The sequence below is a fragment of the Candoia aspera genome, chromosome 5 (assembly GCF_035149785.1).
Source record: "Candoia aspera isolate rCanAsp1 chromosome 5, rCanAsp1.hap2, whole genome shotgun sequence".
In the NCBI taxonomy this organism is placed as follows: Eukaryota; Metazoa; Chordata; class Lepidosauria; order Squamata; family Boidae; genus Candoia; species Candoia aspera.
Window position 1 is genome coordinate 49490653 of NC_086157.1, and position 27615 is coordinate 49518267.

A 27615-nucleotide genomic window follows, 5' to 3' on the forward strand; every position below is an offset into this window, starting at 1 on the left:
CTTATTCAAGAGGAGAAGAGGAAAAAGCTAAGAGAAGGGGCTGCTCTCTCTTCTGTCCCATAAACTTGTCTGTTCTGGACTTGTTGCCGCTATTGTTAGTAGCAGAACCTGATTTTTCAAACATAGCAGATTGCTAGTACTGTACTAAATCTGCTCTCTTCCCTGATATATCACCACTTTGGAATGATTTAAACTCTCAGTTCTGTTGCTTAGTTTCTTGGCAGCTGATTCAAGAACAAGCCTGGGTTCAGGATTGTCTTCTTTACTGACACTGAAGTATTAAGAACATTTATAGTAACATTGTAACTTTGGTGCTTTCTCCTCCGCTGGCACTCTGGAAGTACTATGGCTAACTCACTTGTGGAACAGTTGCAGCTTTCAAAAGGATTCTCCTTTTCCATCATTTCTTCAATAATAGAACCACATACTCTGATGATGACATAGATATGAGGTTGTCTTCCTCTTCATCTCACAGCATTAGAGCTCTCCCATCACTGCCAGTGTAGTTTTGAATTTCTAGCCCTGTTGTTGATTCGGACTCACATGGAATGAAGCCTTTAAAAAGACACAACTGCTTTAACATTTTTTTAAAAGGTGCTTATGCAAGGTCCTGCATGTTCCAAAGCACCGCTTGTGGAAGATTTGACCAGTCCTGATTTATATAAATAACAGGAAATTGGGTTTTGTCTTTTGTTCTGTTTTAGTGCTGCTCCTGCCGTGGCAGTTTGTACTGTTTAAATGTTACTCTAGCCACCGTTCTCTGAAAGTCCAGAATTACAATGGCAAGTTCAGACCCTCCTTCTTTGCAGGAATATTGAAGTTCATTCCAAATTACCACATTTTGTCTCAGGATACATGGTTGATCTAAATCCAGTGTACACTCTTAACTTTTATCATTTATAAAATGTTCTCTCCACTATGGAGGAGGGTTGACTTAATGGCCTTACTGATCCCTTCCAATTTTACGATTCTATATAGTCACCATGAGGCTTGCTTGACTCAAGGGAGTCTTTATTTAATATGTTATAAGGAATAGAATCTAAGCTGGTCCATAGCATAATTTTCTCCACAGCTATGATCAAGGTAAGCAATAGCTGAGAAAGGTATTGTAATGGAATGTGAGAATGAGCTTGGGAGATGGGCAGGGAGAGAGATGCTGCCTAGGGAACAATCAGATAAAAGGGGGAGGAACCCGCAACTGAGTAACGGGAAGAGAAAGAAACTTAGAAAGGATCTGCCATAACTAATCAGGCAGTCAAAAGGGATGGCAGGATATTTCTACTTTCTGACTTGCAAGATTCTGTTAACGTAACATTACAGTAAAGTAGATTTAGTTCATTTGAACAGGCTGACAGGTGTGCAGAACAATATGATAGAGAAAATATTCTTCACTGTAAATACTTTGGTTAGCTCAGATACAAAATTTTGTACCGATTTTGTTACTAGAATACATGTTCCTATAAAAGTATAACCATACTTTAGTAAGCACAGTAGATTGCTATTGGCTTTTATTTTAAGCAGAGTGTTTTTAGGGAGCGATAATAAATAATCATAGTTTGACTTTCTCCTGGAGATCATGAATTTAAGTTATGAATGACATACAAATGACATACAAAAAGATGCTCTGCTGATTTGGAGATATTTACTTTCGAGAAAGAAAATGTGAAAGCAATGGATCCCCCTACCTTCAGGTTTGTAACCTAATTTAACTCTGAAAGCAGATTCTGGAACTGGTTTCAGTGATCTTACAGGAGAAAAAAAAACTATTTTCCACAATTTACTACAGAATGCCATAATTTGGGGAGGATTTAAGCTACTAAATATATTAGGATTCAGTTTGGTCATGGTTCAAAGGTGTATCTACCTGTGGCAAATGCAAGCATATCTGATAGAAAAGGTTGATGAGCTGCCTAAGCAGAATGTTTTCACTGATAATGCCTGCTATACACCTCTGAGCAGATACTTGACACACAAGAAGCATGCATTTCATGATGACTGGAATATTTCCATTAGAAACTTTCTCTGGACTGAGTTTTCATAAATGAGTAATTGAAGATGCCATCCGGTGAAGTTAAAATCTTCATGTTAAGTGTGCTATGTGAAAAGTGAAAGGTCCCCTGTGTAAGCACCGAGTCACGTCTGACCCTTTGGGGGGACACTGCTTTCACGACGTTTACTTAGCAGACTATAGAGCAGGGTGGTTTGCCATTGCCTTCCCCAGTCGTCACCTTCCCCAGCAATCTGGGTAGTCATTTTACCAACTTCAGAAGGATGTAAGGCTGAGTCGACCTGAGCCAGCTACCCAAGAATCCAGCTTCCGCTGGGATTGAACTCGGGTCGAAGGGAGAGTTTCGGTTGTGATACTGCCACCTACCACCTCTGAGCCACATGAGGCTGTCTAAGTATGCTATACATACTGACAAATTCACATACTGTATATACAGAGGATTAGACACAAAGTCATAAGAAATTTTTTTTAATCAAACTTTTCTATCAGTATAGGATTTTTTGGGTTAAAACAAGGAGTGTGGTAAGATTAAATGACATTTTAAAGTTCCTCAGGCTGTGTTTTGTAATCCTATAGTTTAATTTTGCCACTACTCATAAACATTAGAAATGAAAAATTGCAGGAACCTGATGCATCTTTTGTCAAGAGCATTACTCATTTGTAGAAGATTCAGTGCACCAATTTCACAGAGGCTTCAATGCTGAGATTTAATTTACAGTGCATCTTTATGCTTTAGCATGAGGGAGCTCATATTTTTTCCATCACATCTTGTACTGTGTTATACATCTCTCAGGTGGGTTTTATGACTGTTTAAAAATATATTCAGATTAATATTAATATATGCTAGCCCTACTTACTTCTTGCTTTTAACTGAAAAGCAGTTATAGATTCACCCTTCACAGTAGAGATCTGTGGGCTCTAGATATGCTTAGCTGAAAATAAGGAAATCAACCCTGGAGGCATTGTTTTATCACAATTCCATATTATATTCAAACTGTGGGATAAATACAATATAGTCTTTAAAAAAACATACAAGGATTTGTTGTTAGAAGACTAGTTGTTTATATGAGTTCCATAAATTTGGCTGGATATAAAGTGACAATGCTTTGATCAAAACTAAGTTAGCTATATAAATCATATTATTTTCCATAACCTGAATAAGGAAAATATTCCCTACAGGAATCAAATCTACAAGTTACATTTTATTAATTTCTGGACTTCATTAAATGTATATGTTTTAATTGTATCATAAGCTGGAACACAATTTTGATTATGGCAGTTAATTAATTTATTGATGAAACTATTGTGGGATTAAGGCAAGGGTGCCCAAAGTGCAGCCTACGAACAACACGTGGGCCACCAGTATCCCTTTTTTCAGAGTCTGTACCAGAGGGAAGGACAGCTAAAATGTCAGCTTTTGTATGGCTTCCTTTGGGGAAGGTGGGAGCAGTTGATTTCTTGTTTGCATTTTTGGGACCAGGGAAAGATTAAGGCACAAAATAGATGTCATAAAACTCCTAGGTGCTTAAAATTTCACTCCTTAAACTCCTCCACTCTTTGAAACAATGGGCCTGGGCCCCACTCACCTTTGCACACCCTGGGATTAAGGGATCAAAATATCTGTCCCCTAAGAACTTATTTTCAAATGTTTAATTGACTGGCAATGAATGCACTGCAATCTTTACTTTTAAAGGGAATAGTGTTAATTTTGTCAAGGCTTTAGTTCTAAGCTTTCCATTGTTCACCAACAGAATCAAGCACGTTGTTGTTCCATTCAGAAATGAGTTTCAAACAAGTGGCTCAATGCTCAATAACAGTCAGAATAAAATGTCCAGTTCATTCAAATCCTCCCAATACTTTGCATAGCTTAATAAAAACTGACAGAAGCTAGACTGTAGAGAGCTAAGAACTAGTGCATAGCAAATACGAAGAATCTTTTATGAAAATTAGTTCAGCTTGAGAGACTTTTATCTTTCTAACACAGCATAAAAGTTGGTACTAGTAACAAGGAATTATATATTTACAACAGAGAAAATACTGACTTTCTCTTTTAAACCAATATGAAACATCCCATCCCTCCTAACTTCCCACACCTTTATTCAGACAGCCTCAGCTATCATAAATTCCAGTGTTTCTCCTCATCATTCATGTTTCTTTCCACTCTTATAGCTTTCCAGTCCTTTTCCCATGGCCTATTAATCCCCAATTGTCCTGAACGTATGTAAAGTTTTCCTTAGGTAAGATTTTCCTCTTGGCAAAGATGGTACTTTTTCACCTCCTATATAGTAAGCCTGTTATTTTTCTCAACATTTTCCACTAAAATAGCTTATTTTGCCTACAACAATGACAACCCCCACAAATGGAATCGGTGTATGAACAATTCAGCAAAGGAGATAAATTTTTGTGAAAAAAAAAAGCCTAGCAATCGTTGGGCTTTCAGGCCTTTTCGGGAGAGATGGGCCGTGATAGAAATTTGAAAAATAAATAAATAAAATAAATATCCTATAAATTACATTACATCTGAATTGAACATTGGAGTCTAGCATGACTGTTAGGCTAATTCTTTCTGGCACTATGGTAGGTTGCATAGGGTTGGAAGAATCTCTTAAAGTAAAATCTCTTTTGGATCCAGTTCAACTCCTGGTGACTCTATGTTGTTTTTCTTCGCAACAGTATGTAAGTGATTTGCCATTGCCACCTTCTAGGATAATCCTGGTATTCCCTGGAGGTGTCCAGTCTAAGTATTAACCAGGCCTGACCATGCTTCGCTTTCAAGACCAGGCAAGGTCAGCAAAATGCTGCCATCTACTAAGAGGAACTGCCTATATTATCTTTAGCTTTAATATATACTTTACATTTGGTTACGATGTTACAATACTTTATTTGCATTGACACAAAACTAGCTGTAAGGAAAAAAATTAATCTCAAGAGAATGAATGGGACGTTGATAGAAGCAAGAGAGGGGGTGATATGTAGTGGTTGAGTACTTGATGTAGTAAGAGGAAAGAGACTGCTTATTATGACTTATTAGAATCCCATGTCTGTCATCTTTGTTTCTCATCCTCATTAGAAACTGACTTATGAGAAAATTGTGTTTCAGTGCCTGCAAACAAACACAAAGAACTTATTTCACCAGCATTCATGCATGAACATCTACAGTATGTTAGACTCCTTCTTTAATAAGAAAAATCCCTGGGTTCAAAAAAGTTTGAAACCCCACTTACTTGCTTTATTTTCACAAGAAGTGAGTCTAGTTCTTATAGAGATTATGTATTTTATACAAGGTTGTTTGATCGATCAAGTTGTTTGACCTAATGATTGTACATTACATCTCTATTTTAATCTCCGACCTTGTCAATGAAAAGAAATCCTATCAGCCAGAGTAGGAAATTGTCTTGCTCTCTTGAGTCTTGGTGAGCTCTTGCCACTTGGAGTCAACAGGACTGGATTGATCGACCAATATAATCAAATCTGAGGCAATTCATTGTATTTCAGTTGCAAATGGAATGGAAGGAACTGAAAAACTACTCCCACACAGAAATATACCAGTGCTTACAAACATTCCCCTTCATTCTTCCAGCAGAACCTGCAAAAAAGAAGGGTGGAAAAATACCAACATGAAGTTTGGGTGACAAAAAGGGGTAACTGAATAGGGAAAGAAAAAGGGGAAAACAAACCTAAATGGAAGTGTGGTGAAGAGAAGGTTTAACTGGTGAAGGAAGAAAAGAAAAGAGAGAGAAGCCCTCTTAAGGAGCTCCAACAAAGATTAAAATTCATTAGGCAAATAAACTTCAAGCATGGGCTAAACTTCAGGCTAAACTTCATAGGCATTTATGCTTTTCAGCAGGAAAGCATTGATACCTGCAATCATGGTCCCTTTGGCCTGTTCCTTTGTTCTCAAGGGTTCGGTCACAAGCCTGACATTTCACTGGTGGAGAGAACCTCATCCTCCTATATAAATATGGTACTGTATGTTTGTTTTCTTTTGATTTTTGTTTTTCTTCCCTTTTTATTTGAGGCAAGGTTCTGTTACTGTCTTGAGTCCCCTTGTCCTTTTTCTTTTCTGAACGTCTTCTCCCAGTTTTTCCTTCTGTTTCACTGATCTTTGTTCTTAGTTTCTGCTGGAGTTTTCCAAGCCTTAGACCCTCCAAAACTCCTCAACCAGGATCCGGGGCTTGCTTTCCTTCTGTACTTCCTACTCACGTTTTCTATGCCTTGTCATATTTTTCCAGGACTACAATCATTCTCTGGTTCTTAGTCTTCCTGATCATGCCCCCTAATCTTTGGTAAGGTTGATATCTTTCTTGCCTCTCCCCTGCCCCATTTTCTGAGCAGTAATCTATTTGTTCACAAATTGTAACATACCTCTTTTTTCCCCCCACCCTGAACTCTATTCCTTCTTTCTGATCCTTTCCAGACATTTCTTTGTATGTAATCAGTACTTTTCTTCTATCTATTTGCTTGTTAATCTTACAGGCCACCCTTGGGGAGATTGAGCCTGCTTACCTTTCAGCCAGAAAGGTCCATAGTGTGGGACATAGAAGGATTCTTGGTGAGATTTAAAACACTGCTGGGTTATTTTCTCCAATACAAGATGCTAGATCTACAATGTCAGGGCCCTCCAACTCATTGTTTCTAGTACAGAAATAAATGTGATACATATATTAAAAATATAAAAAAATTTCCTTTTAACTATGCCATCTAAATCAACATGCAAGGCTATAGAGTCTTTTGTATTGCCTCTTTCACAATACAGCCTCTGTGCTTTCACATTTTTCTCAAGTCTTTAAGCTCTCATGGTTTTCCTTTGAAGTAGCCTCTGCCAGATATTAAGACACATCTGACAGTAGAATCCAAGTTTACTTCAACATGTAAAAATAACATATCAAGACACGCACATAAAACTGCCCGGAGTCCTCCTTGTAGGGGGAGATGGGTGGTGATAAAAATTTGATTGATAAATAAATAAAACAAAGCTACATTCTTCTTTTTCTTGTCCACACACTTTTTTTTTTTTTTTACTAAAGCTGTGAAGTTTTGCAAAAATTAAAAATCCCATCTCGGTGGTTTCAAAAGTGAAGTAACTGGTCATCTCCATTTCAAATTCCTTTCTCTTTCCTTTCAAACATACCAGTAGTTTTTCTTTTATTTTCTTTCTGGTTGTCCATACCCAGACATACCCCCAATGCTCACAATACTGTGTGTGACAAGGAAAGAATCATCAAATGTAAAGGTTGGAAGGAAGCTGGTAAGGCCCTAGCCAGTGCAGAAATGCAATACTACAAGGTGCTGTCTTCCATCCATGACCCACTGTCTTTACTGCTCTGGTTTGCTCTATCCAACAATGGTCAATTTACTTGTGAGAAAGTATATGCTTCAGTCTTCTGAACAGATATGATCTGCACATGTTGCCACTGGTCCATGTTTTACTGATTAAAACTAAAACTTTGAAACTTTAGGAATAACTGAATATCTCAACGTACTTCTTTTAAAAAGCTGAAGCTCCAAAAGGAACAGGGAATAATCATAAATAAGGATCAAAGTAAGATGTTCACACTATTACAATTCAGCCAAACTTCATCAGAGTTCTGGGGATTGTAACCCTCATCTCACACCTAACTTACTCTGAATGGGTTGCTTCTAAGCCTTTTGGCAAAGATCAAATATTTCTGTATGAATAGAAATAATTGACTTGATTGTGTGAAAAATAGTATTTTTTCAGATTTACCGCAGTGAAATCTAAAAATGCTAGAAGCTTTCATTATGGGGGCTCTGCTATTGGCCATTACTTAGGTATATTCCCTTACCTAGTTCTGTCTGCAGATTTACTGAAGATTTAAAGAAACAGTAATATCAGAATCACATTTTACAATTTTATGAAAAGGACAGTATAATTGGAAACACCTTTTGGGACTAGATAATAATTCTCAGATACACTGGGAAGTTATCCTCCAGGGATTAGATATACCAGCAAAGGTCCAAACAAACTGCAGTGACACCAAAATGATGAGTCATATGTGGTGATATCATTAAGCTAATGCCACCATTCCATTCTTGTTTTCTGAAACAAGTCACATTTGCAAGATCACATGCAATTTGCCATTTGTCTCCCTTTGCCCTTCCTGCAGATGCTCATGGCTATAACTCTAGGAAAGGCTTGCAGAGAAATTTCAGGAAAAAATAAATTAAAAATGCTTGAGACAGGCTGCTTTTGGAGAATAGTCTGGATAAGCCCTCAGTCAATTAAAATCTTATTTCTGCTGTAAATTAATTCAATACTAGTAAGACTATCGGGAATCATACAGGATGAGTATGTTTGCTGACTAAAATGTATTTACATTTCTAATCTCCCTTCTTCCCCAAGCTCAGGGAACACAGTGGCTATCTAAAAATATGCAAAAAATATAGCATACAACAAAAGACAAAGATCATAAAATGGGCAACTGCTGTAGAACACCCTGTTCACCTTGGATCATTAATGCTTATTGTCCTTGAATTTCATTGGCAAGTTAACTGCACACGCAGCTTAAATTACTATATTTGCTACTTTATAGGTACCTGGAACTTACAGCGCTTAAGCTAGCCCAGATTTAGTGCCAGAGTGGCCTTTGTGTACAGTAGTTCATTCAAGAGCTTTGTCAGTAGCCAGTAATAGTAGTAAAAATATGCTGAATTCTGGTTTGCGATTAGGTTGAGAGTAAAACGTAGGGTAGCCACAAAATGTATTTGAACCACTTTCTCATGTGATTGAGAGAATAATGTTTCTCCTGGCTTGCCTTTGTTTGTATACATGTTTACCTTTAATATACTTTCTGACATCTGAATTATGTACTGGATCAAAAGGAAGGCCATGAAAGAGGAAAGCACTGTGCTTTTACTTCTGATCATGTCCTGTAGCTGAAAAAGATGCATGTATATGAATATTAAGTCAAGTGAAGACTTTTTTTCTAAGAAGCAAAATTTGCTAAGCATCTCCACATTAACCTCACTATTAAATTCATGATGCTGTGATGTGGCCCAGTACTATGCACCTGAATACACATTTAGCAAGCCATGATGATTTACTTTTGAGTTGCTTCCATCACTGCAGTATAATTTATTGCTATATTTATATCTCTTATTTACCAGGGCTGTACATACTTCAAAATATTTTGAAGCATGAGCTTAAAAATGTTGACTCTGCAATGAATCAAATAATTAAATCAACATAACTTTAATACAACTTTTAAAAGCAGTTAATAGCTTGTTTTTTCAATGTTGTATGGAAGCCTGGAAAAATACATGAGATACAGTGCTCAGAGAAATAGTATCCTGCAGCAACCCACTTAATACCTCACTCTAATTTGATAAGAAGTGATTGATGAGCATTTTGAGAACACAGTTTTCAAGCCAGCTATATATCCATTTGATTTTCATTCCATCCAGCCCACATTTGCTAATCAGAATGTCATGGAGAATGTTATCAAATGTTGTGGTTAAATCAAGATATATTACATTCATAGTATTCCCACAATCTATTAAGGACCAAATAAAACAAGGGAGCAAGGTAAAATTGGCAAGACTTGTTCTTGAAAAATCTGTGCTGTCTTCTGGTAACTACCACACTGTTTTCAAAGTACTTACAATTCAGTCATTTAGGATCTGCCCTAAAGTATTCCCTATCCTGATATCAAAATGACTATAGTTCCCAAGATTCTTTTATTGGAAACATGGAAAACATTTGCTGTCTACTATTCATCAGGTACTTTGAAAGTTCTCTAACATTTATCAAAAATAATACATAAAGTTTTAGATCCTCAGTTCTTTCAGTGCATTGTGATGGAATTCATCCGGCCCTAGAAATTTAAACTGATACAAAATAAATAGTTATTCCCTGATCATATTTGATAGTTTCAAGCTTCATCCTGCCCTTTCATCCTGCTTTTTCCACTTTCTTGATGGAATGGACTAAACTAAAATAAAATACCTCCATCTTTTCTTTGTTAGCTGTTAACATTTTGTCATTGAGGAGCTGGTATATTAAGTTATTTTTTAAATTTTATTTTAAAAATAAGAAACTCTTTTTGTTATTATTCATAGTATCCTTTTTCAATCTTGGCTCATTCTGCACTTTAGCCTTCTGGACTACTTGATGTACTCTTCTTGTATGCCCTTTTTCTATCTTCCTCATGTGTCCATTCACAAAGGTTTTATATTGCCACATTAACTCCTTCAGCTGTCTTCCATTTGTTTCTTCACTGAAATTGTCTGTAATAATGATTTTACTATGTTCTTTATTAAAAACTCCAATGCATCTTGTGTTCCTTACCCCATTGTCTTTTCCTGCCAGAATTCCTACTTATTATTGTTCTGAATGTATGTACTTTTTGAAATCCAGGAGACACATTTACACTCAGCTTTAGTTTTCTTAAAATCGAAAACTTAAGCGGTGGTGGTCATTTTCCCCAATGTTCCTTCTACTTCCACTTCCTTAACTAAGTAGTTTCCTACTGGTTAATATCAAGTGAAAGGTAAGTCTTAGGCACTTCCCTTTATCTTCTCAAGAGAAAGTTATTAGCAAGACTAGTCAGAAATTTATCTGATGCACTACATTTGACACACTTTGTAATTACAGTCTGAAAACAATTGGCTCTAACCACTCTATTGGACTTTCCTATTTCTGAAAAAACTTCGTAATCAATAGAGATAGATTTGGATACAGATAGTGATAGCTCCAGTTTAAGGCTATCAATAAATATTTAGTCATAGGGACTATATATTACTGCACATTATTCATTTCATTTTCATACCACAGACTTCCATAGAGAAGTGGTCAGAAGTGGGAATAGAATACTGAACCAGATGAGCTTTTGGCCAACTCCAGCAGAATTTTTATGTTCTTAGATGCTAAAAAAAATCTTTATGTGACATTTTCAGAAATGAGAATAGCCAAGAGAATTCCTCTGCTTTCTGGAGAAGAAGTCTTTATAATTTCTCCTCTAAAGTACACATATCATCATGCCTCTGCTCAGATGCTCGTGAAAACAGCACTTCTCCTTTGATCAAATACAAGAAAATTCATCGATAAGCATGGATAAACAAAGCCTTCTGGCAGGAAATTTGTCTCTTTCTCAAACACCAATCAAGTTGCTTAGCAACTCTACAATTCTTTTTTCACATTCCATGTAACTAATATACTTTTCAGCTAGAATCTCTATACCTTAGATATTTTGTGAAAGAAATCACAGACTCTGCTGTATGACCCTATCTCAGTTCGCTTTCTCTATATTAATTAACACTGCAAATTACTCATAACTTCATGGACACCTTTGTCCTTGTACCTTAATTAAACCAAAGGTTGGGAAAAAATATCTTCTTCCTATTTTTGGTCAGATGTGCAGTTCAGCAGCAGAATGGAGTTGCAAGGCTCTGGAATGAATGGCAGGTGGAGCTGAGTGGAGGCAGTGAGGACAGGATATTCTCCATTTTTATTACAATCTTTTCTGATTCTTTTTTTTCCTAATCCAAGCTTTTTCTCCTGGTTTCCAAGCCACTACACATTTGTTCTTTTTTCCTTTGCAAGGAAATATATTTTGGTTCTCCTGTTGCTGTTCTTGTTGTTAGGATGATGATGATGATGATGATGATGATGATCATGCATACATTTATAAACTATGTACTGCAAACAAATCAAACCAATATTGCTTTAGGGAAGCTGCCTTAAGGAACCCCTAGTCATGGACACCAAGAAAATACATCCCAGATTTTAACTAGTAAAGATGCTCTATCTTAACTTTGTCAGGACAAATATTATGGTATTTGTTTGCACTCTCATTCCTCATGGCTCTTGCTTGCAGTAATGAATATTATATTATTTTGGCATTTGGTACAGAGTCAGCTGAAGAGTAGCATCCTCTACTAATTTTCACTTTTTTAAATAGCAGTCTCAGACAGGATTTCTCAACCTGGGCCACTTTAAGATGTGTGGACTTCAATTTCCAATAAAGAATGAAACTTACCTCTTTAATGTAAAGTTGCCCAAATTTGAAATAATTTTTTAAATAAATTGTGATGTCCCAGGGAACCCCTAGTGACCTCTCACAGAACCCTAGGATGCCACAGAACCCTCGTTGAAAAACCCTGGCCTACATGAATGCATATAGATCACAGATTTTCCAGTATGGTCAATGAACAGTGTCAAGAAACCTATAAAAGGTACTGTGGGTTTGTATAAGAAATAGGGCTTCCTTTAAGAAGTAGTAACTAGGTTGAAAAAGGGAACTAAAGATATTTTTCGGTAAAACAAATGTAGGCTGACAGTAATAATCCAAATGAAGAATAAGAACATATTTCCAAAATTAAAATATTAAACAATAAAATGGGTATCTACTGATTGCAATATTTCTAACTGTTCTCTAGCAGTTAATCTCAGAACATTAAGGTCAAACAAGCCACAGTATGAGTGTAAACTAGAGGATTACAGAGAATAAGAGCACAGAGAATATAAATGAATAGATTGAACTATCTCCACTGTGAGAGGAAGTTGGGCAATTCATGCAAGTTTTCCACGGTAGGATTGGAAGAATTGCGTCAAGTAGAGGTATCAAGAAATGGTGATCTATAATTCATTAACAAAATAAAAATAAAGAAGCCCATAGATAAAAACTGCATATAAAATAAAATAAACAGTGAAAGGCTGAAGAACAAATTAACATATGGATAAATCTTCCTGCTTCAGCAAAGGATCGTTACCTTGTTGTGGTGCTGGAGCTTGAGCACCTCAATGATGCCATGAGCTAAACTGTGAAGGGCCACCCAAGACAGGAAGGTCATGACAGAGAGGTCAGACTAAACGCGATCCCTGGGGAAGGTAATGGCAACCCACCTCAGTATTTTTGCCGTGAAAACTAAATGGATCAGTACAACCAGAGATATGTCGGTATACCATCGGAAGATGAGACCCCCAGGTCGGAAGATGGTCAAAATGCTACTGGGGAGGAACAGAGGATGAGCTCAACTAGCCCCAGACGTGATGACGCAGCTAGCTCAAAGCCGGAAGGACGGCTAGCGGCCGACGGTGCTGGTGGTGAACGGCGAATCCGATGTTCTAAGGATCAACACACCATCGGAACCTGGAATGTAAGATCTATGAGCCAGGGCAAATTGGATGTGGTTATTGGTGAGATGTCAAGATTAAAGATAGACATTCTGGGCATCAGTGAACTGAAATGGACTGGAATGGGCCACTTCACATCAAATGACCACCAGATCTACTACTGCGGACAAGAGGACCACAGAAGAAATGGAGTAGCCTTCATAATTAATAGTAAAGTGGCTAAAGCAGTGCTTGGATACAACCCAAAAAACGACAGAATGATCTCAATTCGAATTCAGGGCAAGCCATCTAACATCACAGTGATCCAAATATACGCCCCAACCACAGATGCTGAAGAAGCTGAAGTAGAGCAGTTCTATGAGGATCTGCAGCACCTACTGGACAACACGCCTAAAAGAGATGTTATTTTCATCACAGGAGACTGGAATGCTAAGGTGGGCAGTCAAATGACACCTCGAATTACAGGTAAGTATGGCCTGGGAGAACAAAACGAAGCAGGACACAGGCTGATAGAATTTTGCCAAGACAATTCACTCTGCATAACAAACACTCTCTTCCAACAACCTAAGAGACGGCTTTATACATGGACTTCACCAGATGGACAACACCGAAATCAGATTGATTACATCCTTTGCAGCCAAAGGTGGCGGACATCTGTACAGTCGGTAAAAACAAGGCCTGGAGCTGACTGTAGTTCAGATCACGAACTTCTTCTTGCACAATTTAGGATCAGACTAAAGAGATTAGGGAAGACCCACAGATCAGCTAGATATGAGCTCACTAATATTCCTAAGGAATATGCAGTGGAGGTGAAGAATAGATTTAAGGGACTGGACTTAGTAGATAGGGTCCCGGAAGAACTCTGGACAGAAGTTGGCAGCATTGTTCAGGAGGCGGCAACAAAATACATCCCAAAGAAAGAGAAAACCAAGAAGGCAAAATGGCTGTCTGCTGAGACACTAGAAGTAGCCCAAGAAAGAAGGAAAGCAAAAGGCAACAGTGATAGGGGGAGATATGCCCAATTAAATGCAAAATTCCAGAGGTTAGCCAGAAGAGATAAGGAATTATTTTTAAACAAGCAATGCGCGGAAGTGGAAGAAGACAATAGAATAGGAAGGACAAGAGACCTCTTCCAGAAAATTAGAAACATTGGAGGTAAATTCCAGGCAAAAATGGGTATGATCAAAAACAAAGATGGCAAGGACCTAACAGAAGAAGAAGAGATCAAGAAAAGGTGGCAAGAATATACAGAAAACCTGTATAGGAAGGATAACAATATCGGGGATAGCTTTGACGGTGTGGTCGGTGAGCTAGAGCCAGACAGCCTGAAGAGTGAGGTTGAGTGGGCCTTAAGAAGCATTGCTAATAACAAGGCAACAGGAGACGACGGCATCCCAGCTGAACTGTTCAAAATCTTGCAAGATGATGCTGTCAAGGTAATGCATGCTATATGCCAGCAAATTTGGAAAACACAAGAATGGCCATCAGACTGGAAAAAATCAACTTATATCCCCATACCAAAAAAGGGAAACACTAAAGAATGTTCAAACTATCGAACAGTGGCACTCATTTCACATGCCAGTAAGGTAATGCTCAAGATCCTGCAAGGTAGACTTCAGCAGTTCATGGAGCGAGAATTGCCAGATGTACAAGCTGGGTTTAGAAAAGGCAGAGGAACTAGAGACCAAATTGCCAATATCCGCTGGATAATGGAAAAAGCCAGGGAGTTTCAAAAAAACATCTATTTCTGTTTTATTGACTATTCTAAAGCCTTTGACTGTGTGGACCAGAACAAATTGTGGCAAGTTCTTAGTGGTATGGGGATACCAAGTCATCTTGTATGCCTCCTGAAGAATCTGTATAACGACCAAGTAGCAACAGTAAGAACAGACCACGGAACAACAGACTGGTTTAAGATTGGGAAAGGAGTACGGCAGGGCTGTATACTCTCACCCTACCTATTCAACTTGTATGCAGAACACATCATGCGACAAGCTGGCCTTGAGGAATCCAAGGCTGGAGTTAAAATCTCTGGAAGAAACATTAACAATCTCAGATATGCAGATGATACCACCTTAATGGCTGAAAGTGAAGAGGAACTGAGGAGCCTTATGATGAAGGTGAAAGAAGAAAGTGCAAAAGCTGGTTTGCAGCTAAACCTCAAAAAAACCAAGATTATGGCAACCAGCTTGATTGATAACTGGCAAATAGAGGGAGAAAATGTAGAAGCAGTGAAAGAGTTTGTATTCCTAGGTGCAAAGATTACTGCAGATGCCGACTGCAGTCAGGAAATCAGAAGACGCTTAATCCTTGGAAGAAGAGCAATGACAAATTTCGATAAAATAGTTAAGAGCAGAGACATCACACTGACAACAAAGGCCCGCATAGTTAAAGCAATGGTGTTCCCTGTAGTAACATATGGCTGCGAGAGCTGGACCATAAGGAAGGCTGAGCGAAGGAAGATTGATGCTTTTGAACTGTGGTGTTGGAGGAAAATTCTGAGAGTGCCTTGGACTGCAAGAAGATCCAACCAGTCCATCCTCCAGGAAATAAAGCCAGACTGCTCACTTGAGGGAATGATATTAAAGGCAAAACTGAAATACTTTGGCCACATAATGAGAAGACAGGACACCCTGGAGAAGATGCTGATGGTAGGGAGAGTGGAAGGCAAAAGGAAGAGGGGCCGACCAAGGGCAAGATGGATGGATGATATTCTAGAGGTGACGGACTCGTCCCTGGGGGAGCTGGGGGTGTTGACGACCGACAGGAAGCTCTGGCGTGGGCTGGTCCATGAAGTCACGAAGAGTCGGAAGCGACTAAACGAATAAACAACAACAAAAATCTTCCTGAGGAAAAATAAATCCTATCTCACCAATTTTTAAATTATTGAGAATATCAGTAAACAGACAGCTAGTGGTAACTGCTAGACACTGTGTCCTTGAACTTTTAAGAAGCTTTTAATAAAACTCCTTGCCAAACTCTTGTCAGTGACATTAGCTATCACATGATAAAAAAGGCAAAATATTTGGCAGATGAATGAGTACTAAATACAAAATCAGTAATTCTGATAATGAACAGAAAAACACTATGGTCTCCCAAACACTTTATTAGAGCCAATTCTATTTAATCATATTTATAGATGAACAACGGCCATATTTGCAGGTATCCAGAATCAGTACAATAATATTCCCTTTTAAGACAAAAGATGAGTTTTAGATTTTTTTAGTTTACTTTTTTAAAAAGCTTTGATGGGGAAAGACAAAGCACAAGTCAGCAGCATTTTCAGGTGATGGGCACCACTATACAATGTGAACAGAAAAATATTTTCTCCCCATTATAAGACCAGAAATCACTCCCTGTTATGCAGTGAATTTAGGACAGATAACAGAACATAGTTCTTAACAGAATAAATCATTCTGCAATTTCTGTCACACAAAATGGAACAAGAGTAAATAAGATAGTCAAGAGGCATGGTCTACCACTCCCTTCCACAGAGGTTGTATAGAGATAAATCATCAATACAAAAATAGTCATAATAAATAGGGTGGCAATTCCTGTGTATATGTGGAGTCCCTAGGCTTGCAGAAATAATATGTTTATAAATAAAATATATAAACATGAACATGGGATGAGTTTCCTAAAATTGCCAGTTGGGAGGCAGGGGTGAAAGCAGGAAGAATAGACAATTACCTTGCTCAGGTTACTAGCATCTTAGGACAAGTAAGTTTGAGGAGAATAAAAGTGGTAGTAGCTGTGGTGTGTGTTCTAAAACAATGTGTGGGAATGCAAACATTGCAACAGTTTGTGACCCATTAAAGCCGCTGCATCTATATCCAGTTGTCATGCTCCTGTGCATCACGAAGCATCTCTTCTCAGTCAAATCAAAGCATTTCACAACCCTGGTAGAGAATCAGTTCTACCATATTCCAGTCCAAATCATGCTTTCTGATTGGTATGGACATGTTGCAACCGAATATTTATCTATAAAAGTAGGCACAGTTCAACAGGATGAATTTCATCTTCAGTTATTGAATCTTATTAGAGTTATCTACATATTCAAAACAGGCAATTCAAACAATATTGAACTCTTTGGGGTTGCGATTATCAATTAGTTTCTAACTATTGCAATCCTAGGAAAATTTACTTCAGGGTAAGATTCATGGAGAAATGAGACTGGACATGCATAAATTATCTGCAGAATTTATATTTGTCTAGGAAGAACTATCACTCTACAAATGTGTACTTCCCACCATTGAAAAGATACCTAAACTGAGATTTTGGTACCTTAGTAGGATTATTTCTGAAACATATATCTGGTTTTGTGAATCATCTTTTAGCTTTTCTGAGTCCTGTTCCATCTGTTGTACACAGATCATCTTTATGTATAGGAGCTTTCAGGAGACAATATTTAAGGATGTCCAGTATAGATTGATTGCTGTTCCACACAGGTTCCACAATCATGAATAAGTTCAGAAAAATAGCTGTGTTTTAACAAGCCAGCTGTATAGAGCTGGGAGTCCTATAGTAGGCTATATGTTATTAATAATGTAAGATTGGACTGGTCTATGAAACCCTTCTGTTATGCTTTTCTGCAGCCTTAGGGCTAAATCATGTTCTTACTCAGAAAGGTTTCAAAATTCTTTAGATATATTTCCTTCCAAAAAAAAAAAACCTGTGTGAAAGACATTCCTTAAGAATTTCCTAAAGGTAGCAATAATGCTGTGCTGTTCTCTGCTGTATTAGTTATTGTTCAACAGTTATTTAGTTAGACCTAAATTATTTATGTATGAGAAAGAAAGAAACATTGAAGACGAGACGTACAAGGAAAGTAAATGTGTCGGACTTCCAAGATTTTTATCCAAGAGCTGCTGATTCTACTTCTTTGCTAGAATTGTTTTTTGTTAGCACATGCTCATCTCAGAATATCCATCCATTAATATCATATTTCTGTTTCTCTGGTGCTATCTTTTTCTAACGGGTCATTTTATTTTATCTCTTTAACCAAGTAATATATTCCTAGTAAGTGAGGCATTGCAGAGGATTTTATGAAGGAAATATTTACAATATACCAAATCAGAAGTCTGCAATGATATACGAAGAGAATGCTATGTGAGGTACACCATCTAGCCGCGAACAACGCAATGTAACATACATACATATGTGAGTAACATTGTATCTGAGCCCAACTGTATCCCACAGACAGTCTTTAGCTAAGAAGGGAATCCTAGAGCTCTGCTTTAGACCAGGGGATCAAAGGTAACATTAATTGCATTGCTCTGATCCTAAATCCATTCTCTCCCTGTAGTTACTACAGAAGCAAAGATAGCTCAGTCTCCTTTTGTGGTGCTGAGAAACACAAGTTGAGCAGTTCCTTTCATGCTCAATGTGAGAAATCTCCAGTAAGCCTGATTCTAGTGTGATTTCTTGCAGGTGGGGAAATGAAAAGCTGTGACAGATGTTTTTCTGGATTATGGCCCACTTCATCATATGGATGGATTATTATCCCGAGAGATGATATACCATGACTGTCAAAGAGAGAGAGATAGTAAAAGGAGGGTTCAGAGTAAAATGAAATTCTACTAGTTTATACTAGTAAAACCCCTTCAGTTTTGGTGAGCACTAAATGTTACTGTGCTGCAGCTACTAGGATCTGCCAAATTAATAAAAGGATCTGAAATCCTTTAAGATTAGCTCCTATTGCCAGGCTGTCATTGCATAAAATTGCGAGGATTTGGTTTTAGAGCAGTTGGTTGAATAAAAGCTGTATCTATGAGGATGATACAAAAGTCTGAGGCAACTTTGTCTACAGCATTTACGGGAGCTCTGAAAGGATAAAGCCTCTAGGTTTCTACATTGGCAAGCAATCTGTTTTTCATTTTTTCTTTTTTGCCTCCTTTTCTTTTTTTAAAAGGTCATTCTGCTTTTACCGAGGCGGTGAAAGTGAGCTTAATTAGTTTCCCTATTGAGAATAGTACAGAACTATTTAAAACATAATTAACAATGGGATGTCAGTCACTGGTTGTACTTTTTTGCTAGTTTTTATGCCTGGAGAGTTTCACTGTTCCCCATTAGCTTTAATGGGGGCACTGTTCTAGTTATCAAATTGACAGTCATGACCTACCCAGCAGAAGCAACCATAAAACAATTTGGAGAACAAAGATGAATGGCAAATACCTCACAACAAATGGATGCCAAATATTATGTACGCATCTCCTCTGGTTTTGTATGATAGAATTACAAAGGATGTCCTGTTGCATCCAAAATGCTCGCTCTTGTACTTAGCAGGTGATTGTAAGAAAGGATGCTGAAAGGACCTTCATCTTCTTCCTGTCTTTTTGCTCTCCCAGATGACCTTTGAGTAGGTGAAATTGCTGTAACTACAAGATACTTTCATCAGTTATGGTTTGCCATCTCCTTTCTGACATCCATTTCCTTTTTTTTAAAATTGGGTATCTCCCATGCATGTACAGTATATGTATGGATAGGTCTCTATCAGTGATAGAGAAATGAAGTTCTTTAATAAACAAATTATTTTAGTTTGGTGTCCAGTTGAAATTGAAAGAATTGAAGATGCATAAAGACGAGGACAGATTTTTCACAAGGCATTTCCAGTTCAGATAATTAACAAACACTCATGTTTATCTTCCAACAGCAGCAGAGCAGGCCATCCATAATCCATGGGCACATGTTGGTCCCTGACTTTTTTTTTTTTTTTTTTTGCAGCCTCGAATGCACCTATTTTCCTTTTTTAAAAAAATCAAATAAAACCAAAAATCTGTTTTTTCTGCTTCTGCACTATCACCTCATTGCCATCCCCCTGTGAGCTTTGGAAGCTTTTTTTTTTTTACAAAAATGTATGATCCTAGGAATAAGAAGGCTATCCATTGCTAGTCAAAGCGACAAGTAATTCAGATGCTTCAGGTCTAATAATACGACTTGGCAAATGATATTGCAAAGCCATATATTAATGATTAAACTAATGTCTGTTAGGACATTAGGATTATCAATGTTTAATGTCAGGAATTTAAACTTAAGCAAGGTGCCTCCGGTCAATTATTCGGAGATTCCTTTTCCCCTCACCCCTTAGCCCCTACCCCTGCCCAGCACCAAAACCTACCTCATACAGCCAAAGGGCTTTCATAGTAAACAGGGCAAGGGAATTTTGCTTGTACCAGTCCAGTTGCACATGGTTATCTAGATACTACCTATTATAGTTTATTGCTGCTGAAGAGGCCCTTAATGTAATTGTTCTCCTGTGAGAAGCTACAAGGTCATTTGGCATTTTTAAAAAACATTAATCCTATTTTCCTTATGGATAAATATGATTTGTAAATAACTTCCTGCCAAGGTTTGAGCTTTTGGAATGTTATTTGTGTATTGGTTTGTTTAACTTGCAGAAGCTTTTGCAATAACTGGAAAGAAGTTAAGAACTAAGAATTTAAGCATAAGCAACCAAATTTGCTTGACCCCTTAAAGATTATACCACAGTTTGATGATAGGTTATGAAATCAAATTTAAATGTGAAGTGGTATGGTTTAGACCAGGCTCCCCAACCTGCTTCTGTCCAGAGATGTTTGATTACAGCTTCCAGAAATCTAAAACAGCCTACCCTAACACAATAAAACAAACAATTAGAGTAAGATGGCTTAGAAGGAAAAAAGATGACCTAAACTGTTGTAAAATTGTGTATATACAATATCTTGGAAATAATTTGGCATTTGCGGCGATCTTTACATAAATGGTTTTTTAATTTATTTTTGAACTAGCACATGAAGGCAGAGAAAATTAAAGTATCCTACCTTTTAATATAGAATTGGTATTCTCTTCAGAAGTGTTTCTGCCTAATGGCTTATAATATTGGCAGACTCAGTACATGCATTCTCATTAGCCCAATCCAGCCCTCTAGAAATAATTGAACACATAAGTCAGAGGCCAACTAGTTCATCAATGTGTGCATGAGATGGCATCTCAGGAGGATTTTGTACATTCACCATGAACCCAGAAAGATGTTTGTAACCTTTTGTTGTAGTTCCAGATTAAATGGGGTCTCGGTTTGTACAGACCTACCTGTGAGAAAGCCCACTTTCTTTGGGCATTCATGTTGAATGTACACTCGTTACAGTAGCACTTAATCCGTAACACTGAAGGCAGTAGTGTTTTCAGTTACTGATTCCAGAATGCATGAATAATTTTGTCCTTTTAACTGCAATAAATGTCATCAAAGCAGGACCTCTGCACTGATACTTGTTTACCACAGGAATGGCTTTAAGTACCAAAAGCATCTAAAACAAGCTAACTGTACCAAGGTGCCATTGATTAAGGGGCTCTGATTAATCAGTTCAGCACTAAAAACTTGGCAAAAATGGCAAGCATAAGAATGATAGGTCAAGAGAAACAGCTTGCAGGAAATATCGATCAGGATCCCTGTAATAACCTCTCTTGATCATTTTTTAAGAGGAAAATTCAAGCTGTCCTGATTGCAAAGATAACATTTTGAAGGTTAAGCAAAGTAAGTGCAGAAATGTATGTTTAAATGGGCAACAGCCCAAAAGAGATGTTGTGATTTTCAAATTGATCTGATAAGTTCAGCTTTAAAAGATTGGTTTTGGTGGTATAATGTAACAGTAATTTCAGTAAATACATCTAGATTTGCACTGCTTTGAAAACAAAGCATATTGATTACATCCTCAAAGTAGAATGTTCTCCATCCATTCCAGGTAGGATTTAATTCACATGGAATGTATAAAGTATGATCCAATTATAATATTTATTTTGATTCATTTACCCAATTTCTGTACTGGTCGTATCAAGAAAAAAATCTCAAAGTAATATTCAGCAAAGTTCAGTGCAAAATGCAAATATCAAAATAGAAAGCAGTGTAATTACATAAAAATTATAAAAATGAAAAACTTTTAACATAATCACCACTATAAATATTCCCTCAAACTCAGTGAAGAGATACTGAATATTAGAGAGGAGAACATCGCAAAAGGCATGTGCCCCCAAACCAGAGGCTTGCCCAATGACAATCTTTAGGTTACAGTATAATCAACAAAGTTTCCCGTAATGATCTTAGCAGTTGCAAGGTCTGTATCGGTGAAGATAACCTCTTTTTAAAAAAAAGCCATTCAATCGTGTCCGATTCTTGGAGACTGCCTGGACAAGTCCCTGCAGTTTTCTTGGCAAGGTTTTTCAGAACCAGTTTGACATTGCCTCCTTCCTAGGACTGAGAGACAGTGACTGGCCCAAGGTCATCCAGCTGGCTTTGTGCCTAAGGCAGGACTAGAACTCACAGTCTCCTGGTTTCTAGCCTGATGCCTTAACCACTACACAAAACTGGCTCTCAGAGATAAGCTACAAGTACTTTTATCCCAAGATCTTCAGGGCTTCATGGGCCAGCAGTGACCTTGACAGCAATGATCAGATTCAACACTAATCTAATCATGCTTAACCTGACATTTTATTCAAACTTTCTGATCCCGGTTTTCTTTAAAAAAACACATTAATAAATTCACTTTTTTAAAAAAAATCCAGCTTAAGAAAGAACAATCCTTTTAAAGAATGCCTTTAAATACATTAGAAATCCAAGCTATTAGGCTTGCCATATAGATCAACATTTCCTGAACTCAGTGCCCTTGAGATTTGTTGACATTAACACCCAGATTTCTCAGCAATAGCCAGGTGATTAAAGTCTATCCAATTGAGTGGCCTCCAGACTGGGGAAGCTGATATGCATAATGAAGCTGATATGCATAATTGGCCAAAAGGAAATGCTGAACTTTCCTAAGCAAGCTAGGGATGGAGACACAAATGCATACAGACACATGCTTTGTCCAAAGCAAGCCTTATGGCCTATATATCTTAAGCTTTCCTGCATTCTTTCTTCTTGGCCACAGGTGTTTCTGAGGCAATACTCACCTGATATCTAAGAACAAGTGGGGGTTAATCCTGGCCTTTTTCAGTATCTTTCCTTTTCGGGGGAGATGGGCGGTGATGGAAATTTGAAATATAAATAAATGAATAAATAAATAACTGTGTAATTAGCTATGTGGATAGAATAGCTGTAGTTTTGGAGGACACTGGGTCACTAAAAGCTGATTTAGAAAGATGACATAATATATTGCAGAAGTAGAGCTCCATAAAAAAGGGTATGTATGTGTGGTACATACACATAAGTATTTTTCCATTCTTAAAATAACTGTGTATTGGGTATCCTTAATAGCCAGAATTTTGTACGGAAATAAATAGTAAAACTCTAATTTTTACTATGATGCTAAATTTAGACCAAAATCCCATAACCACTAATCCCACTGAATTGAACAGTAAAAACCAATAGGATTATTTATTTATTTATTCACTATCCCACCTTTATTATTTTTTTAAATAACTCATGGTGAATATATCCAAAACTCCTTCCTCCTCCTGTTTTCCTCACAACAACCCTGTGAGGTGAGTTGGGCTGAGAGAAAGTGACTGGCCCAAGGTCACCCGGTCGGCTTTCATGCCTAAAATGGGACTAGAACTCTCAGTCTCCTGGTTTCCAGCCCATTGTCTTAGCCACTAGACCAGATTTAGTACTGATTAGTTACTTATAGAATCAAACTGATATATATGTCACTATCCAGTGAAACGGACACCTAAAATCTTCTACACTTTTAAGATTTTAGGTATAGTGACCTATATATATTTCTTCCATAGCTTTATTCATGGCAAAACTAAAGTAATAGTATTTCACTTCATTCATATATCATTTTATCTTCTAAATTATTGCCTGGGCCAGGAAATGTCTTGGTTCCATGCATATAGAATTTTGCACAGAGTTATGAATTCAATGCATAATCAATCTAAGCTGCCTTTGTGACTCTTTGGAAACAATTCTAGCCTTGTGTTTCACACAGCATTGTGACTGATGCAGAATCTAGCACCTTAATCTTTCTTTGAAAATAAATATTGAGATTTCATAGTTGCGTAAATCAAATGAAGCTGTGTCCATTAATTTTACATTTTCAAACATTGATGCAGTAATATGCCCTTGCTTTAAAAACAAGCATTTGCACTGTGTGAGAAGACCCATCTGTACATTTTGACAGCATCCACATGGCTTTCTCTGGGCATGTTTATGAAAGAAATGAGAAAACAAATTATTTGTGCCATGGCTCGTCTCATTAATCTTGATTGCATCCTACTTAACATAGTCAACATGTTTAACTTTTCTATTTAACTGCAATATCAATAAAGTATTACTGAAGTTTCCTTAACTTTGGTTATTCTTAAATCTTCACAAAGTAAAACTGTGTCATGAAAAAGGCATAATTTAGCTTTAATTCGATAGCTGAACTTGTTAGCCTAATTCTTCTTGGCTACAAGTTTCCTGGCACGGATTACTACCAACCCCAATTACTGTAGTTCCATCTTTTAAAATAACTTTCATGTCAATATATACAAGCATTTGCCTACATCAGGACACTTTCTTCCTAAATTACCCAGGTCATGCAATGCACTATTAGATATATTCTCATTTGCCAGTCTCACCTGACTTTCTAAAAGTATAACAGCATTACAGCTGCTCTTTTCTTCATTCCAGGGCATGGATTATATGGAACGTTTGAAATGTTGTCATCCTGGAGGAAAACAAGAGAAGACCAACATGTAAAAGAGAGAACCGCAGCCGTGTTCGCAGACTCCATGCTCTCCTTTTCTCTCACCACTGCCATGTATCTGGTGACTTTTGGAATCGGTGCCAGCCCCTTCACCAACATTGAAGCAGCCAGGATCTTCTGCTGCAATTCCTGTATTGCAATTTTCTTCAACTACCTCTATGTACTCTCCTTTTATGGTTCCAGCCTCGTGTTTACTGGCTACATAGAAAACAACTACCAGCATAGTATCTTCTGCCGAAAGGTACCAAAACCAGAGGTATTGCAAGAGAAGCCTGCTTGGTATAGGTTTCTTCTGACAGCCAAATTTAGCGAGGACACAGCAGAGTCAGAGGAAACAAACAGTTATGAAAGCCACCTTTTGGTGTGTTTCCTCAAGCGTTATTACTGTGACTGGATAACAAACACTTATGTCAAGCCTTTTGTAGTTCTCTTTTACCTTATTTATATTTCCTTTGCCTTAATGGGCTACTTGCAGGTCAACGAAGAGTCAGACCTCAGTAACATTGTAGCAACTGCGACTCGAACCATGGAGTACACTGCTGCTCAGCAGAAGTACTTCAGCAATTACAGCCCAGTCATTGGGTTTTATATTTATGAATCAATTGAATATTGGAACATGACCGTTCAAGATGACATGCTAGAGTATACCAAGGGGTTTGTAAGGATATCTTGGTTTGAGAGCTATTTGAATTATCTGAGAAAGCTCAACATATCAACTGGATTATCTAAAAAGAATTTTACAGATATGCTGAGGAACTCCTTTCTGAAAGCTCCCCAATTTGCTCATTTTTCAGAGGATATCATTTTTTCCAAAAAGTACAACAATGAAGTTGAAGTGGTGGCCTCTCGAATGTTCTTGGTGGCTAAGACCATGGATACCAAACGAGAAGAGCTCTACCATCTCCTGGAAACCTTACGAAAGCTCTCTCTCAAATCTAAGGTGAAATTCATTGTTTTCAACCCATCGTTTGTCTACATGGATCGTTATGCCTCCTATGTGGGGGCCCCCTTTCAAAACTCCTGCATTAGTGCTTTATTCCTGCTCTTCTTCTCTGCATTCCTGGTGGCAGATTCTCTCATCAACGTATGGCTCACGCTCACTGTTGCCTCAGTCGAATTTGGAGTTATAGGTTTTATGACCTTGTGGAAAGTTGAGCTGGACTGTATTTCTGTGTTGTGCTTAATTTATGGGATTAATTATACGGTTGACAACTGTGCACCTCTCTTGTCAACATTTGTCCTGGGCAAAGATTTCACAAGAACTAAATGGGTAAAGAATGCCCTGGAAGTGCACGGGGTAGCTATTTTACAGAGCTACCTCTGCTACATTGTTGGTCTGATTCCTCTCGCAGCTGTGCCTTCAAATCTGACCCGTACACTGTTCAGGTGCTTGTTTTTGATAGCATTAGTCACCTTCTTTCATTGCTTTGCCATTTTACCTGTGATACTGACTTTTCTGCCACCATCAAAGAAAAAAAGGAAAGAGAAGAAAACTCCTGAGAATCGGGAGGAAATAGAGTGCGTTGAAATGGTGGATATGGATAGTACCCGTGTGGTTGACCAAATTACAACAGTCTGACTAGTTGGTTGGTTTTCCTTTTAAAAAAAAAACAATAACAACCACCACCCTAAATATTGCCAAGAGAAGAAAATCATATTGATTATAACAATGGGATTTGGATGTCTGTTTTCAAATTAAAACCAGGAGCATCCAAAGCAGTGTGTGAAGGGGGAAAAGTAACTGTAGATTGGCCTTCACATAAAAAGTACAGTGACATTTACATTTACCCAATACAATGAGAGTGTCAACTTGGGTTGCTACCTGAGATAAAGATAATAGAGGTGGGTTACTAAATAGCATACTGCCGTGTCTGCCCTGCCAATGCTGCTGCCCCTGGGGCAGTGTGCCCACACATTGAAAGGTCAACTGTCAAGGCTGAAGAAGCAGTAAGTGTACATTTTGGACACAGAGGCTATATAAAACTTTCAGTACAGCAATAACTCAGTTCCATGAGTCAGCTATTATGGATCTTAGCCATTACATCTAAGTTTTATTTCTATTGCTTCTTTATTTTCTTTTTTTTCCTTTTTCTGAATGGAAACATATATATGCAAGCTGTTAAACAAAAACAAGCCAACAATGGCCAAGAAATTCAAATTTACACAAGGCTAAATAGAGCTATCACTGTCAATCTAGGGTCATTTCGCAGTTGCCTTCTTTTCTGAATTAATAAATATTTTAAAGTGGAATTAATCCCCTATATATTTTAATATAACATGATTTTCTAGCATTTTTAAAATAAAAATCAAAATTAGTGATACATATACACACCATTCAAGTTACATGTTATAACATCACTTTATCAGTAGATTTTTTATTAGTATTATTTAAAGAAACCTTGCTTTCCTGATGCTTGATTTGACAGCATTCTCTGACATGTTAGGAGATCTAATGGCAGGTCAGAAAAGGAGTATATTAAGCACTTCCTACCAAAATCCATGAAACAAGCCTTAGATGCCTAAATTTTGTCACACAAATGTGAATGTTGTAGAATTTCTTAAGCTACAAGCCTTCGTTCCAGGCTGTACACTATTCATACATGAAAAGAGGCTCAGTGGGTAGCCATACATAACATGTAACATAAGTCACAATCTTCAACTAGAATTTCTGCTTCTGAAGTCTCCACTATAGACTATGAATCAAGGGAAAAAGTTGAGCATTCCAGAAAAGTGGTTTTGAACTCCTAACGCTGCAGTCTTTCTTGAGATAATGTTTAAAGCAGCTGCTCTTATATAATAAAACGCAGTAGACAGTTATCCCCATCCTCTTGAAAGGTATGAAATGTGGTGCC

At 37.6% G+C, this 27615-nt stretch overlaps 1 protein-coding gene across 1 annotated transcript in view; it reads left to right on the forward strand.

Annotated features, from left to right (window-relative positions):
• Positions 1–26390, forward strand: part of PTCHD1 (patched domain containing 1) — a 55502-nt gene extending 29112 nt beyond the window's left edge. Inside the window, exon 3 of the mRNA XM_063305177.1 lies at positions 24688–26390. Within this exon, the coding sequence (XP_063161247.1) occupies positions 24688–26342 (1655 nt within the window). The 3' untranslated portion in view covers positions 26343–26390. The remainder of the gene's footprint in view (positions 1–24687) is intronic.
• The last annotated feature ends 1225 nt before the right edge of the window (positions 26391–27615 follow it).